Source organism: Anas platyrhynchos, chromosome 2 (genome assembly GCF_047663525.1).
Source record: "Anas platyrhynchos isolate ZD024472 breed Pekin duck chromosome 2, IASCAAS_PekinDuck_T2T, whole genome shotgun sequence".
Lineage (NCBI taxonomy): Eukaryota > Metazoa > Chordata > Aves > Anseriformes > Anatidae > Anas > Anas platyrhynchos.
In genome coordinates, this window is record NC_092588.1 from 110808458 (window position 1) to 110824724 (window position 16267).

At 36.4% G+C, this 16267-nt stretch overlaps 1 protein-coding gene across 1 annotated transcript in view; it reads right to left on the reverse strand.

Moving 5' to 3' along the window:
• Positions 1–735: 735 nt before the first annotated feature.
• DCDC2 (doublecortin domain containing 2) overlaps positions 736–16267 on the reverse strand; it is a 63052-nt gene continuing 47520 nt past the window's right edge. The window contains 4 exon segments of the mRNA XM_005015188.6: positions 736–4445; positions 4447–4512; positions 5439–5792; positions 13772–13872. Of these exon segments, the coding sequence (XP_005015245.4) occupies positions 4404–4445; positions 4447–4512; positions 5439–5792; positions 13772–13872 (563 nt within the window). The 3' untranslated portion in view covers positions 736–4403.

The following is a 16267-nucleotide window of genomic DNA, read 5'->3' on the forward strand; positions in this document are numbered from 1 at the left end:
CTTTCTGCACACTTGGAAATCTGGAACAGAGCAGAGCCACTCTCATGGAAATCACTTGTGTCAGGAATTGGGTGTTCAGGAGGGGAATTTAGCCTTGAACATTTTTTAATTACTTTCTTATGTTTTGTTTTTGGAGCCTGGAAAATATCTGTATATGACTTCAAGGAAAACATGAACATTTTGAAAGCATTCAGAGTAACTGTACAGGTTGCTGGATGTCTGCCTACTGTTCAAAAGTATCCCATTGCTTAAAACAGAAGTTATCTACACAGTAGCCTAGTACTAAAGAATATTGAATGTTTTTGTGTTGCATTCTGTAGTAAAGGTTTGTATTTTCTTCCTTGAATTTTCCAGCTCCTTTCCAATTCCTTATGGCTCGCCTAGCTCCCAGGGAGTTTTAGGCTGCTATTTCCATTTTACTTCAGGGTGTCAAGTATTCTGAAACCTGTCTCAACAAAGAACCAAAGTACACACATAATGTTAAAAAATATCAACCTTTAATAAAGGTTGCTAGATCTACTGATATCTTTCTTGTATAAGTATAGGAAATTTCAGCTACAATCAATAGTATTTTTCCCCACTGCTAGGTTATTGTATATGCAAATTGTTTGTGTCTGCAGTTTGTGCAAGCACACAAAAATGCACTCAGTTACCATGTTCATACACACTCCTTTAAGTTAATGCATGCAAATATGTGCATACAGAATAATTCAAATACATTGGATGGCTTCAATGTCTATTGCCATGTCTAAAGCAATTTGTTTAATTAAAATTTAGATTGAAGACTATCAGCCACCCAAAACAATATGTCCTTGAGTTGCATCTCATTAAATCATTTTGATTGTTACCATTTAAATATTCTTCTTCAATATACTTCATTTTGTACTTACATTTATTATCTAATACTTAATTTAATGTGCCTTTGAGATAATCCATCAAAATACCCAAGAAACGCTCATTTTTTCAGGATTTTCAAATAATCCAAATAGTTGCATTTATTTTTTTTTTCTTTGTTGTGCAGATTTATTTAGCTTTACTTTAGATGAGACTGAGGGAGGAACACATTTTCCTCATTTTCACCCATTTCTTTCCAGAAATTAACTTTATTTTGGCTCTGACATGTTAGAGCACTGAACCATTAAATAAAATGTAATGAAAACTGCAGCCTTATGGGATTTAAGTGTATGCTTTAGTGCTTTGCTGAAAATTAGGAATAAGTTCTTAGATTTGTAGACTATATAATACCCAAATTGTCAGCATGTTTTCTTTCACAGTTGCAATACCATAACTAACAAATCTTATTTGTTTATTTATTTATTGAAGTTCTAGGTATGGAAGTATCCTAACAGCTAAAAATATCACCAGGTCTATAGATATCACTCATCAACACATAGACTTAATGGCAAACTGGCCTCGATATAAAAAAAAAACAGGAGTGTCTGCATGCTAGTTTTTTTTAATAGCAAATTGTTTTTAAAAATAACATCAAAATGAGAAAACGATTCTTTAAAAAAAAAAAAAAAAACACACAAAAAAAAAAAACAACTCAGAAATGTTAGAAGCTTAATAAAATAACATTATATAAGCTTAACAAAATAACATATTTTTCATGTAAGGCTGATGTAAGCTATCACACAGCAAATTCATACACACACACAAAACATTAGCAAGACAATCTGAATGCTTCTTGTTTAATTATTATATTGACAGAATTGTTATGCATAAGTTATTTTTTTCTGTATAAGAGAATCTGATAAAAAAATACATGTTTTCAGTACTGTAAGAAGGAATGATAAAATGGTTATATCTCCATTTTCAGAAAGTCCAGTTTGCTGTTCTGAAGAAAAATATTCTGTCTCTCAGGAGATAAACAACACAGGGGGAATATTTTAAAAGCAGAATAGCACTCATCGGGACTTTCATGTTCCCATGAAAGACAATTACCATATCACAGTTCACTAGAATTTAGTTTAAGCATTTAAGTAATTCTTACTGATGTTTGTATGTCTTTAAGTATGGAAGACACTGAACTTCTGGGGAAAAAGGAAGTAATGATACAAACCATTGGCAGACAGAAGCTACAAATAGAAAGCAATGAGAGAGTCACCATACAAATCCCTGTTTCTTCTCAATATTGTTTCTAAGTACAACATTTTGAAGTAAATATTCTCCTAATTAAGTATCTCCACTAGGTATTTTTGGATGTCAATTTGATTTCAAATTTCTGAGGATGAAGAACATCTCCAAGGTTGTTCAAGTCTTAACGTGTGATACAATGGTAGCAAGTAGAGTCCTGTATTTGGGTATACCATTAACTTCTAGCAAAGAGCTAATTCATGGTAAAGTAAATACAAGCTCACTGTTACTTGTCTTGATTCAGCAGCATATTTAAGACCATGCTCACTGTTAAGCACATGAGCTATTCAGTAAGAAAAGATGTAGTGTTAGCCATTCTCCCTGGTGGTCTTTGCACAGAAAGTTTGGCAGGTACGCTGAAACAGAGCTGCCTGATATGGCTGGTTTATCATTGTTTGATGGCTTTCTATGCTACTGTGTACATTGGTCAACTGCAGGATTAACTAAAAAGGTACCTAGAGGATTGCTATGTGTCATTTCCTTCATTAGCACTTGGAGTTATTTTATTCGTACTGTTTGGCGGTTTACTTTGGTGTTTGGTTGGGTTCACTTCTGCTTATTTTTATGTGTCTTCTTAAATCCCAATGAAATCAAAGACATCTGAACATAGGCTTAATTTCTGCATCAAATAAAAGAAGCATATATATTTGCTTAAGAGCTTGCCTAGATTAACATCTGATCTTGAACCATGGATGTAATATTCCCTTAGATCTTTGACAGACAGTTCAACAAAGGACACACAAATCATAGACATTTCAGAGTTACCATAGGGCAAACCACTCTAACCCTGTTCCTATGGTTTTTAGGGTTACTTTTTTTTTTTTTTTTTTTTTTTTTTACACTTCCATTGTCAATACTCTGCATCTTTCTACTCCATTGGAAAAACTACTCCATTTCTAGTTAGCAGAAAAGCACAGATATCTGTATGAGTTTCAGTCATGACAAGTGGTTCTATACATTCTTCAAACGGTGTTTCAAGTTAAATTTGTTCATGAATGTAATTTTTGTTTTAATGGCATGAAATCAACAAAAGTGACATTTAATTTCTCATAGTAATAATTTACAAGAATTAATGATAAGGAAACTCATTATTTCTTTTGTATAATTAATGAAATAATGCTCAGAGCTGTATCTCATGAACTACGAATTATTGCTAACAGAGAAACAACAACAGAAACGGGATTGGTGTCATTAAGAGAAGTAATACTGTGGATCAATGCCTTATTTACTAATGTAAATTAAGCCACAGCCTATCAGGAACTATCTTACTCAAAAATATGGTAATATACTATACGCATATAATGCATATTCATGCATTAAGAGTATGTAAAGGATTCATAAATGCAACGATAGCTTCTGAGTTTTACAGAAAACTGGTGGGTTATCCTAATGTTAAAATGGTTCCATTGATAGCAAGGATTTCACACCAATTTCAGTCTGAATGTGGGCCTCTTCATTTTTTTCATTAATAAATTACATTTCACAAGGACTGAATTACAAATGAACTAATCGGCTACATACCCTTCCCTTATTCCTTTTTCACTACAACTCACTCTTTAGTAAATCAGTGCAGGACGATCAACATAACTTGTTGCTGCAAGTGGGAAGAAACTGCAGTATTGTGGGCTGTCAACACATCTTCACAATGTCAAATAAGTGCTGTCTAAGAATTCAAAACCTAACGATCAAATTAATATATTGAAAATCCACTATTCGGTAATATTAGGACTGGCTTCTCATTATAGTACACCATGTTTTGTGTCCTTTAACTGAGGAATGTATTCTATTTATATCTTACTGTTATGCCTGAGAATCATGTATATTGTGGAACTTTAAAGGAAGCACTACATATGTCCTCATTAAAAGTGACAAATTATTTTTCTTTTTTTAAGCAAGTCTGCAAAGATGTTCTGACATTTAACTTGTTTATTTATCCTTTTTCTGTAGCAAAAATACCATATATATGTTTGACTCTGCTACTGCTAACCATTTTATATCACAGAATAGTCCACTTATTTCTAATATAAATATAGAACAGTTTTACATTTTCCCTCTCAAATTCCATCAGAAAGTCATATCTTGTAAGAATAATTAAATGTTCCTTTAATACCTACTAACATTTATTTTCTCTATCATTCCATATGGCATTACCATCTCAAGGTGCAACACATGGGTACTCAACCTATCTTCCCATTTTAAGTTATCAATCACAAAAAATGTTTTAAAGTATTGTAATATTTCATTGTCTACTCATTACTTTTTTATATCTATACAACTGCAGCATAGTCATTGTTCTGGTCCTTTTTTTCCATTTTCCTGTGGGCTGGTGATTGTCACCCTTGGATTTGTGGATGTTTTCTCGATATGGGAATCAACCTTAAAAAAAAAAAAAAAAAGAGGTATTGTTAACTTCATCAGGTAACAAAGATTTCTAGATAACTTCTTCAAAAATGTTCCTGTGTGAAATACAGAAACAGAAGAAAGCCCAGTAGCAAGGAAATGAGAAACCATACCCAGTATCCCAAGAGGCAGAGTCTGTTTTTCAGCAGTCTATATGCAGGGTATATGCAGCAAGTTGTTCTGCTTCTAACACTTGATCCAGCTCTAGGAAACGCTGGATTCTTCCTATCAAGCACTTTGTGTCTCACATTCTTACATTCAAGTTAGTCCATTGATTTTTCTGGGCTGCATAACTCCATCTAAGCCAATAGCATGTTACCAGAAATCCTAAATTAACAGGATATTTGCTCTTAAGCTGACTAAAGCTCTTTGCTTTCAAGACATTGATCATCTCCATTGTCTCTTCAGACTTCTGAGAAAAAGAAATTAAACTTCCACAAAGCAAAGGCAAGAACCCTTCATGAAATACGACTTCTGTGAAAGTCAACTCATCAAAATAATAAGGCACTGTGTTTTCATGAACACATCTTTATCCTCTGTCCTAAAGGACAATAAAGTGTGAAAATATATAATGATTACGCTTCCCTGGAAATTGCAAGATTTTTCTTTTTTTCAGAGTCTATCATACTCAGGAAGCAGGACATGCAGCTTCATTGAACAGTGAGAAACATCTGCCTTCTCAGTTGGAGGGCATATAATGTAATTACTGATATAACAAATCTATATAGATGAGAAATAGCTTTTCCCACATATTTCAGTTCTATTAGGGACACTCAGAGACTTATCAGTAGTGAGATACTTAGAGACAAGCTGAGAAGAAGCCTAAAGCTGATGATGAACAGTAACTTAAGAAAAACAAACTGGAAAAAAAAAAAAAAAAAAAAAAAAAAAAAAACAGTTACCTGTTTCTGACTGTCAAAATACTCCTTTTCTTTTATGTCCTCTTTAGACTGCAAATTACCTTGGCTGTTCAACTGCTCAATTCCCTCACTATTTTCCTCATTTATCTTGGAATTTAAATGGGTGAGTTCCTCTTCCTCTGGTTGGTCAACATTCTCTGTTTCTTCTGCATTGTGTTTATAATTCCCATTTAATTTCTTCTCATTTTCTTCCACTTTATTTCTTTTTTTAACAATTTCCCTGCTTTCCTCTCCATTCATTTCTGGATATTCTTCCTTTAGTTTATATTCCTCCTCCTCTTCCCTGTCATCTTCCTCTTCTGCATTTTCCTCTTCATCTACAGTTTCTGCTGGCCTCTGATGAAAGGAAACACAGCAGCGATATCAGCCATTTTTGAACAGAATACACCAAACAATTCAGAACCAAGACAGACATTTCTGAGTGAGTCTGGTAGAGGGCTACTAAGATGATTAGGGGACTGGAGAATCTGTCATGCAAGGAGAGGCTGAGAGAGCTGGGCCTTTTTAGCTTGGGGAGGAGAAGATTGGGAAGGGATCTTAACAGTGTGTATGAATATCTGAAGGGAGGGTGTGAAGAGTATGGGGCCAGCCTCTTTTCAGTAGTGCCCAACGACAGAACGAGAGGCAATGGGCACAAACTGAAGCACAGGAAGATCTGGCTGAACATAAGAAAACACGTCTTTACTGTGAGGGTGACAGAGCACTGAACAGGCTGCCCAGAGAGGTTGTGGAGTCTCCTTCTCTGGAGATATCCAAAACCCGCCTGGATGCCATCCTGCACAGTGTGCTCTAGGTGATCCTGCTCAAAAGGGAGATTGGACTAGATGATCTTCAGAGGTCCCTTCCAACCCCAACCGTTCTCTGATTCTGTGACTTCATTATTCCAGAAGCAGATATTTTCTTCCAGCTATTACAGGTTTTCCAACATTCTGGCATCTGGTACATACTTTTCTATAAACTCCTAGCACAATAAAATAGTGTTAAAAAATAAACTCATTGTTATTTTCCACAAACTGTTCCCCAGTTTTACATATGGACCAGACTGTGCCATACCAGTCACTCTGGTTGCAACCTGTCATCTTTGCATCCACAGAAAAGTAGCAAGAGAGATGAGGTAGACCTACTGGTCACTTACATAACATCATTCCTCTTCACCAAAACACCTGTGTAGGTTTGCATAGTTAGGATTTGTTTGACATTTAGCAATTCATCTTTCCTACATCAGCAGACCATCAGATGGGAGGAACAGGATCTTGTCCCATATTGAAGAAGACTAAGCAGAAACTCACTGCAGATAATGCTGCTAGGAGCATCATTTCATGACAACCTGCAAGACTGATGTGCATGCCATGTAGTTTTTGTCATTTGTCTTCTAGTTTCAGCTTTCAAGATTCACCTGACCAGTGAACCATTGCCCCTACTGCCAAGTTGACTTATGTACTTGTGCTCATGCTTGAATCAAAGAGTAAAAATCCCACAGGACAGAAAGTGTGTCTGCCTCTCACATAGCCTCATCAGACTCTAAATCTAAAGCAAACAAGCTGAGAGCAAAAGATAGCTTCTCACTTAATCAAAAATGTTTGGAAGTTTACTATCATTAGCAGATCCTTTAAGGAGGCAGGAATCTCCTACAATCTGTAAGTTCTGTCCTAAAAACCTCTTTACCTCACTAATAGCAACATTTCAAAAGAAATCTCTCATCCTCTTCAGCATATTAGTAAGAGCCAGTTCAACAATACCTCCAATTGACTGGAGCATCTTGATGAACAACCCTGCTTTTGCTTTGACATTTAAGTAGCAATGTAAGGCACCTGTACTATGGCAGTACAAAATACCCCATTGACACAGCACCAAACAGGACAAGTTATTCCACTGTGATGATCCATAGAATGACAAATTACTAGGAATATTACATGGTCACCTGATCAGATAAATAATGGCTCCAAAAGTACTTTTTGAAGTACAGTGATCTCTGTCTGATTTTTATTCAACGTAACTATTTCTTTTTCCTAACTTACTTTCACTTGGTAACATCAAACAGGCCTTTTTACTACTAAAATAAAAATTCAACAAGCCAAGTATTTATAGACACCTTCAAAGAAGCTACCATGCAAAGCAAACTTGAGCAAACTCTTGTAACTACCAGCACATAAAGACAGCAAAGAATCTGAGAATCTGTAGATCTAGTCCACCTACTATACCACACGTGACCTACTAATTTATTTTCAATTTGCTATGGAATTTAGCAACTTTGGATTCTGACCATATCAGGGGAGGACTGGACAAATTGAATGCTTTGGCACTTCCAGCTAAAAGTACACCTTTTTTTTTTCTTTCTTTCTTTTTTTTTTTTTTTTTTTTTGCCTAATGACAGCTGCTTGCTACAACATTACAATCATCAAATGAAAAGACAGCATTAGAAAAGAATAAAAATAAACCCAGGCTTTCTCAGTCAGCTCTTGCAGTGATCTAAGATATTATTTCCAGCTATATTGCTATTTCCAGACCTATATCTCCAGACTTGAGTGACTGAGGTCTACTACCTCAACTAAAGAAACATGAATAACAAATATTAATATCAACATGTTAACATGAGATTCCATGATAACAATAGAAAGCAAATGGCACTTCTAAAATTTATGTTGGAAGCACGCGGCCAGATCTAGCCAAAGGTAACTAAACAGGTATACTGCAACGAAGTTGAGAAGTATTCCTGTGTTACTGTAATGCTGCTGTTCTTTGTGATGTGGACACAGGACAACTTGAACCCAACAGCAATAAACCTAGGACTGGAGAAGCATGAGGTGATTACACTCTTATTCCTTGGGGTAATAATCATAGAGGACTAAGTGTCTTCTAGGACAGGAAACCTTTTCAGTGACTGCGATGGACTATATTCATTCTTCCTGCTATTCATAATAAGGGTTATATTTTGCCTTCTGTATGGTTGCAGGAAAATATGAAGTAACATTCTTCCTTTCGCAGCTGACTGCATTCTTTAAGTGAAGACAATGCTTTTGCAGTCACCCAGTTGTTTTGTTGTTTTTGTTTTTGTTTTTGCTTTTTTTAATATATCACTACTTTTTGTTTAATTTATTTATTTCACATTAAAGTGTTTTGTTTGTGCTTTTTTTTTTTGGTTGGTTTTACACTAGTTAACTATTTTTCAAACCATATCTCCATGACTGTAAGCACAATTCTTTGCTTGTCATAGACTACCACTAAAAAGAATCACTGACAAAAGAATTGCATATATTCAAAGGTATAGTCAACCAAAGGCACAAGAAACAAGTGAAATCGATCTCAACTTCATGCTGAAAACATGGCCCCTGCTCGCCTTCTGGAAACCTGCTGACTTACTAGCAGGTTGATGAGGAACAGAGTGAATTTCATTTTGCATTCAAGAAGTATGATTGCTTGATGGTATTTTTTAATGTCAACAAAAACACAGTGTTTAAAAAAGAAAGATGTATTCTAATTACACTCATCATGCTATCATTCATTAAGAGCTACATTACCAAATGCCATCATCATTCAAAAGCAGTAAGTCAGGAAATCTTTAGACATTGAAGCATTTGGCTTCTTTTCCTCGAGGGATGCTAATGTAATCTCTCAGTAGGTTTGTACATGACTGATACTAGAATACTGAAAAGTGCAGTATCACAAATCATTTAAGGTAGAAATTATTTTATACCATCAATGTAAAATATGATTTTCCTTTATTGAGACAATTTGTAAATGTTTACTTGGCTAATGGTCACAACAGACAAACAATGAGATAGACAACAAAAATCTTAATGGTCACAAATATATCAGAATGAATACATCACACAAATGATGTATCAGGAACACTTAACTTTGATTGCAGCAATTGTCTCCAGAACAGAGCTACCCCTGCTCCCACCCAGCCAGGAATGCTTTGTAGCTGCACTGCACAGATTCCAGCAGCAAAACATTTTGTTCCTGAATGAGGCAGGGTTGCTAAGTGACAGCAGCCCTCTTCTCTTCCACATCATTTACAAAACCCAAGCACTTAAAAACAAGCAAATGAATAGTTAAGGTTCATCAGTCTTACACTTCCCACATAGTAAATGTGCTGTTGTTCCTGGAGGCAAAAAAATGTCTTTATCACCACAACAAACAACTTTAAACTCCAACCTTTTTATGGGTCGGATGTGTTTTTTTGCAACATATTCAACACCTGAGTCCATAGAGTCTAATTTTGTAAGGTCATAGTGCCCAGAAGGCTAACATGAATGAATGGAAGCTATGTAACTTGAAGCATACTGAAAACAGGTTTTCAAAATCCATTCCTCATTTTCATTGTGTGGTAACTGGAAGTGTGCACAGCTCCCTAATCAGTAGAAGGCCATGGAAGAGAGAAAACATCTGAACAGATCCTTAATTTTCTAAGATGTACCTAAGCCAAGAATATTTTTCTCCATCTATTGCATTGATAGTCATGTTTAGTTTTTCTATAACAACATTTTCCAAGAGTACATTAAAACCTGCCTAAACTTCATACATTCACTCCTATAGACAATGAGAAAATTAAAAGCATTTCAAAAAAAGCCCTACAAAGGTTGCAGATTTTTTTTTCCCATAAACAGACTGTTCTACAGTGAATCAAAACCACCCTGAAAGTTAAGCAATTTGAAAAACTGTCTGCTCTAAGATTGATAGATTTTAATTTTTTTCCAGAGAAGTGCACACAGAGAGAGAGAACTTCTTTCAAAGTGCTATCAACACTAATTTTATAATAGAACTGTATTTGCAGTCTTCACTCTGAGGAATCTAGGCCCTCCAACAGTTGGCTGCACAGGTCTGTAAAGAAAAGATCAGGCCTTGCTGTTACAGCTTCAGAAATCACAATTATCTAATACAGAAAACTAGGGAAGATCTCTGTTCTCACTCTGAGCTGCAAGGAACCAACCAGAACAGGTTTCCATATTTCATGCACAGACAATTAAAGAAAAATAAATAAATAAATAAATAAATAAAGTGTAAATTAGCGGAGCTGGAAGAAAAACAGGCAGGGTTTTTCTTATCTGCTGGTTTGTCAGCACTCAAAATCCAGAAAGTTTAAATTACAGTAGCATCAATTGTAGCAAAACTTCAGCATAAGAAGTTTTTGTGTATTTTTTCCAAATGCCATTTTGAAATCCTTATGAATGTAATACAAAATGTTTCCTCATGAAAAGTTCTAGCCTTTTAATCAAGGAATGTCTCTGTAAGCAGTCAGCCTATTTTAATGTTTAATCAATGCAAACTTTTGCCTTAAGCAATATGGAAGATAAACATTGTGTTCTGTACACTGAGGTGAACCTTGTGTCTCTAAAGCAAAATGTATACTCCATAACGAAAACTGCCAATGAAAGGTGCAAATTTTCTGCTAGTGATGATATGTTCCACCTAGAGAGAGCACCTAAGAGAGCGCCACAATTTCACATCACTTCACAGCCCAGGAAATGGAAAATAATGAGTGGCATCAAGGACTGCATTAATCAGTGGACACATCTGGAATAATGGAAAGCAAATGGCTAGTGAAAGAACCAGGAGCATGAACATCAACAACAGACCCCCAAATCAATGCCCATTAAACAAATTTAACATTCAGTGATTTTTATAAATAAACACAGACATAGAGAGGGAGATGGGGATGATGAATCTGGAGGGGGAAAAAACAGAGTTCAGAATCATTATGCATCACTTAGATCTTAATAGTCGGTATCATATCCCCCAAGGCAAAGAAGGCTGGCACAGCAACATGCCTGAATTCCTTGTAGGGATCACACAATGGACAATTTCACATCTTGTAACTCTCATGCTTACCCCACTTCCCAAGGGCTCAGTGCAGGAGAACAACAACCAGACTTATGGAAATGGATAAATCAATGGAAATTTCCAGTGTTATTTCAGTAGTATTAGTATCAAAAGATGCTTTTGTATTTCACAATTTATATAAAAAGTAGTATTCTATTCCAAAACTTCATTAGTTGGAAAATTTTATCTCTCAGAAAAAGCTACTTTAAATATATCTATATTAGGAACAGCAAACTCAAAGTAATATATTTAATTAGCATTTCAAATATGAAACTTGTATTGTTTTGCTCCCTTCTTACCAAGAACTACAATAGGACCACATTGTTCCCTTGCTATTTGCACAGCTGATTTCATAGTCTGTCATCAGTTCCCATAGATGTTGACACAGTGATGTAAATAACCAACCTGGAGTAAGTCTGCATGTCAAAAGATGAAACTATCCATTTTGTATTTGGAAGCTGAAGTCTTGGTACAGAATACAGAACAGAAGGCTATGGTTTGGTTTTAGGCAAAACACTGATTTTTCCTCCTTGATGTTCAATTACAACTGTCAGCTAGTCTGGAATAAAGCAAATCCTGTTCTTTCAATGTGTTCTCAGCTGGCAGACTGCATTTTACAGAACAGGACATAAGCGTGTGTCTAGCCAGTATTACACTAAGTTTAGTTAATGGCTTATCTGGCATTTGTTCAACCGTGTACTTCAAATGGCAAGACAGAGAAGGTGCATAAAAATAACAATAATAATAATAATTAAAAAAAAAAAAACAAAAAACACTAAGCTCTATCTTCATCATGTCGTTTATGTGGCTGATGGAAAAATGATAGCTTATCAGAAGTGTCAGCATTTTAGTGAAAGCTGGCATGTAAATATTTATGCATTATGCAAGATAGTCAAGACCTGTCTGCCTGTCCTTTGCCATACTTCTAGCACATAACAGAAAGTGCACTTCAGATAAGAAAAAGATCTAAAGGTTTATACCACAGAATTAAAAACAACTTAAAATGTTCATTAATAAGAATCTGAACATTTAAAATGCTATATGTTTCCAAGAGCTGAGTAACCTCAGTTATCTGGGAATAAAGAGTACTCAGTGCTACTCAGAAGGACCTGGCTTCTTGCCAGATTACCTAGGAAACATGCAATTTTAAAATGTGAAATAAATCATAACTTGAGTTCTCAATAAATTTTGGTGCTTTGTTTTGCTTTTCTGAAAACATAAAAATCAGATTATTAATAGTGTGCATGTCTTCCCCTCTCTTCCCCCCCCTCAACACACACACACTTGCTTCCAGAGATGACAGTTCCTTGTCCAGGTATCAAAATCAGTTTTTTTCAGTTAGCAACTTAAAAGTATTTCCATCTGTGGACTACACATTGGTTTCAGCACATAAGCTTAGAGGTATCAAGCATTGCAAGTTTATCAGCACAAGTGATGCTCACTAGCAAATGTATCAACAACCACAGCTCCCACTGCCAAGTACAGAAGAGGCAGCAGACAATTAACTGTTCTCCCCTCTCCAGTGACTGTCACCATCCTGTAACTGAGGCAAACTGGCAAGACTGCCAGGCAAAGCTCTTGACTATGCTGTAGCATCTCTGTGGAGGAGTACAGCTGTGTTTTCAAGGGTCCCTGGATTTCACAAGAATCACATTCAACCTAAAATCTAAGACCTGAGGACCCAATTTTTACTATCCAATGCTTTACACTACCCCAAGGAATTCTGTACACACCTTCAGAGGCCAATAAACAGGCTAATCATTTCTCAGTTCAATTATTGCACATTAAGTCCAGGGCACAATGTGCTTCATGATGTCATAAGGAACAAAGATTAAGAGGACAGGCAATATGTTCTTCCCCAGTTTCAGTACTACCAGTACAATCCAACACACCCTAATTATCACAACACCTCCTAAGGACAACTGCAATTAACAGGGCTGATGATCCCAATGGTGCTTAGCACACAACTCTCTGAGGCCAGGGCAGGTATTCACTGGGAAAAGACACACACAGCTGAAGCATTCTTTATGTCAAGAACCAGAACAGTCTTGATGGCCAATTAAGCTGGCCAATTAAGTACTGGGTTGTTTCAACAGAAGACAGTGCTGGCAGCTTGCATAAAAATCTGATAAATCCATGCCTGTTTTTGGCTCAGGACTGAGGGAATTCTGACCATGATTCTATGCCATAGTCTCTTTATGCTGTTCCACTGGTATAAAGGGTTCATCTGTTTAGTAAATAATCCTGAGGCCCTCTAAAGGCTCTCAGGTCAGTTTTGAAACAAATGTGTGATGAAAAGGTAACTGATGTTTGACATTAACAAAGTTATATTTGCTAAAGTTCCCATAAGTGAAGCTGTATTATTGAGCAGTTATAATCACCCCTCACAAAATGCTGCTGTGCTCCTGAAAGAAATTGGGGAAAGAATTAACAACACGCGCAACCTGTGAAACAAACAAACACAAAACATTTATTTAAAGTTTGATCAATACCTGGTCCAGAGGAACTTCTACATGAGTGTCTTCATCTTCCTGCACTTCAGCTGCCCCCCACATTTCAGACTGCTCTTCTCTAACTTTGTAAATCCCGTCACCTACAATGGGAAAAGATGCAGAGTGGAAGGAAGTGAAGTCCAACTATGACACTGTGTGGCACAACTACTGAACTGCACTCGGTTTTGTTTAGAGCAGGTTTCTGAGCTGACCCACATTCTCCATATATATATATATATATATATATATATATATATATATATATATATATATATATATATATATATATATATATATATATATTTAACGGTTTTAATGCCCCATTACTCTAAAATTGTTTTCCTTTCCTTTTTAATAATAAGTAATTACATGCTACATCATTTGGGGAAGGGAAAGGAAACAGAGAGATTAAGCAAAACCTGGATCTCGAGTTCCTTCCGTTTTAGGAGAGGTTGGGAGTAGAGCTGAACTTAATATGTTACAGTAATAACATATTAGTTCTAGTTCTATAGTCAGTGATAGCACCCTCTTGAAATTAGCATAAAACACACATCTAACAAAAATCTCAGGCTCTGAATCAACAACAAACACAGTGAACCAGGAGCAAAAGATAAACAAAGACAGTTGGGATTCTTGCTGCCCCCATCCCTTGAGCCTGTACAAGAAGAGTTGTAGCTAAAACTCCACATCTGCTTTTAAGAAGCTCATACACTTGGCTAACAAGATTAATGGTTACAATGATATTCAATTCTGCAAATATCGTGCACCATATAGGGGTGTTTTTTTGTGTTTTCTTTTTTTTTTTTGGTGGTGGTGGTGGTGGTTGTTTGTTTGTTTGTTTGTTTTTCCAAGTGTAAGTAATGAGTAGGGGATCTAGGAGGTTTCTAATGTGGGTCTTTTGCTATCAGCTAACTAGCAAAGTAAGACAAGTACATACAGAAATTTCCAACCAATTTCCAAGTTACGTACATTTCTCTCTTCCCTTCCTCCAAAGCATAAAAAGCATAGAAATAAAAAACATGGGGATTAGTCTAAATCACCTCCCTCTCTCCCCATCTATCTAATTTGGAGATACTATACCACTGAAAACGGATAACTGCCGGGAAAAGTGTCAACTTATGCCCTGTATGTCTGTTGCCAAACCAGGATGTGGTAAGTAATGCTGGACACAGGTACAGACTGGGTGCAGCACTGGGGATACTGGTCAACAATAGGCTCAAAATTTGTCAACAGTGTGCCCTGGCAGCCAAGGGGGCAAACCTTATTCTGGGGTACACTGAACCTAACGTAGCCAGCCAGTCAAAAGAGGTAATTCTCCCACTGTGTTTAGTACTGGTTCAGCCTCACTGTGAATATTGTGTGCAGTTGTGGACTCCACAACATAAAAAGGTTGTTAAGATACCCAAAAGGATCCAGATGATAGCAACAAACTGATAAAAGGTCTGGAAGGCATATAGTATGAGGATACACTGAGTATCTCGAACAACTAAGTTTGTTAAGTATAGACAAAAGGAGGTTGAGAGGTGATCTTATCCGAGGAAGAGAAAAGGAGAGGAAGGTACTCATCTTTTCTCCCCGGTGTCTAGTTAACAGGATGTGTGAGAATGGCTCAAAGTTGTGCCAGGAGAGTTTCAGACCAGACATTATGGAAAACTTTACTGAGAGAGTACTCAGACACAGGGTTCCTAGACAGGAGGTTGATGTCCCGTGCCTTCCTATCCTTGCTTAAAAGGCATCTGAATAACTCTCTAAATTATATGTTTGAATTTGGGGTTGACCCTGAAATAGTCTGACAGTTGGACTCAATGATAATGATCTTTGTTGGCCTCTTTCAACTGAAGCTACTCTATTCTACATTGCTATTATTGTCTCTCATCACAGACATTAGACTGAGATATACATCAAAACCATATTCTGAGAGGAAAATGTAACATGTTCCTTAAAAGCCACCATTGATGACCCTTCTAACTCAAGGCCTTCTCTTAATTATCTTGAGAAAATAACCTCAGTGGCTTGCTCTAGATTCCTTGGCTCACTGAACTGTAAGAAGTAAAATCAGCATCTGAGAACTGCATTTAATATCATCATAATCCACTTCACACTCTTTTATCTTCAAGTTCCTCAGTTATTTTAACCAAAAATTTGGATCTGTCCTCTACAGATAAAAGGACTTTAGTGCTGAGGCTCTTCTCTGGCAGGGCAAGAGAAGAGGTACAAGGGAGATAAACATGTGTTGGCCATGCAGGCCAAATCTACAAAACTCATCTCAAGAGTTGAGGGTTTTTAGTTTTAGAGCACCTCTCCTTTGAGAAGCAAATGAGCCTTAGGGCTATGCTGAATAACCCAGCAACTAACATCCACACAACAGACAAGCTGTAGGAGAAGAGAAGACAATCATTTTCTACCTGTCTCATGCAACAGACTTTCCCATTCAGGCAAGTGTTCACAAGAAGCTTGTAACAGGGGGGATTCAACAAGCAAAAACTGAAAACTTAA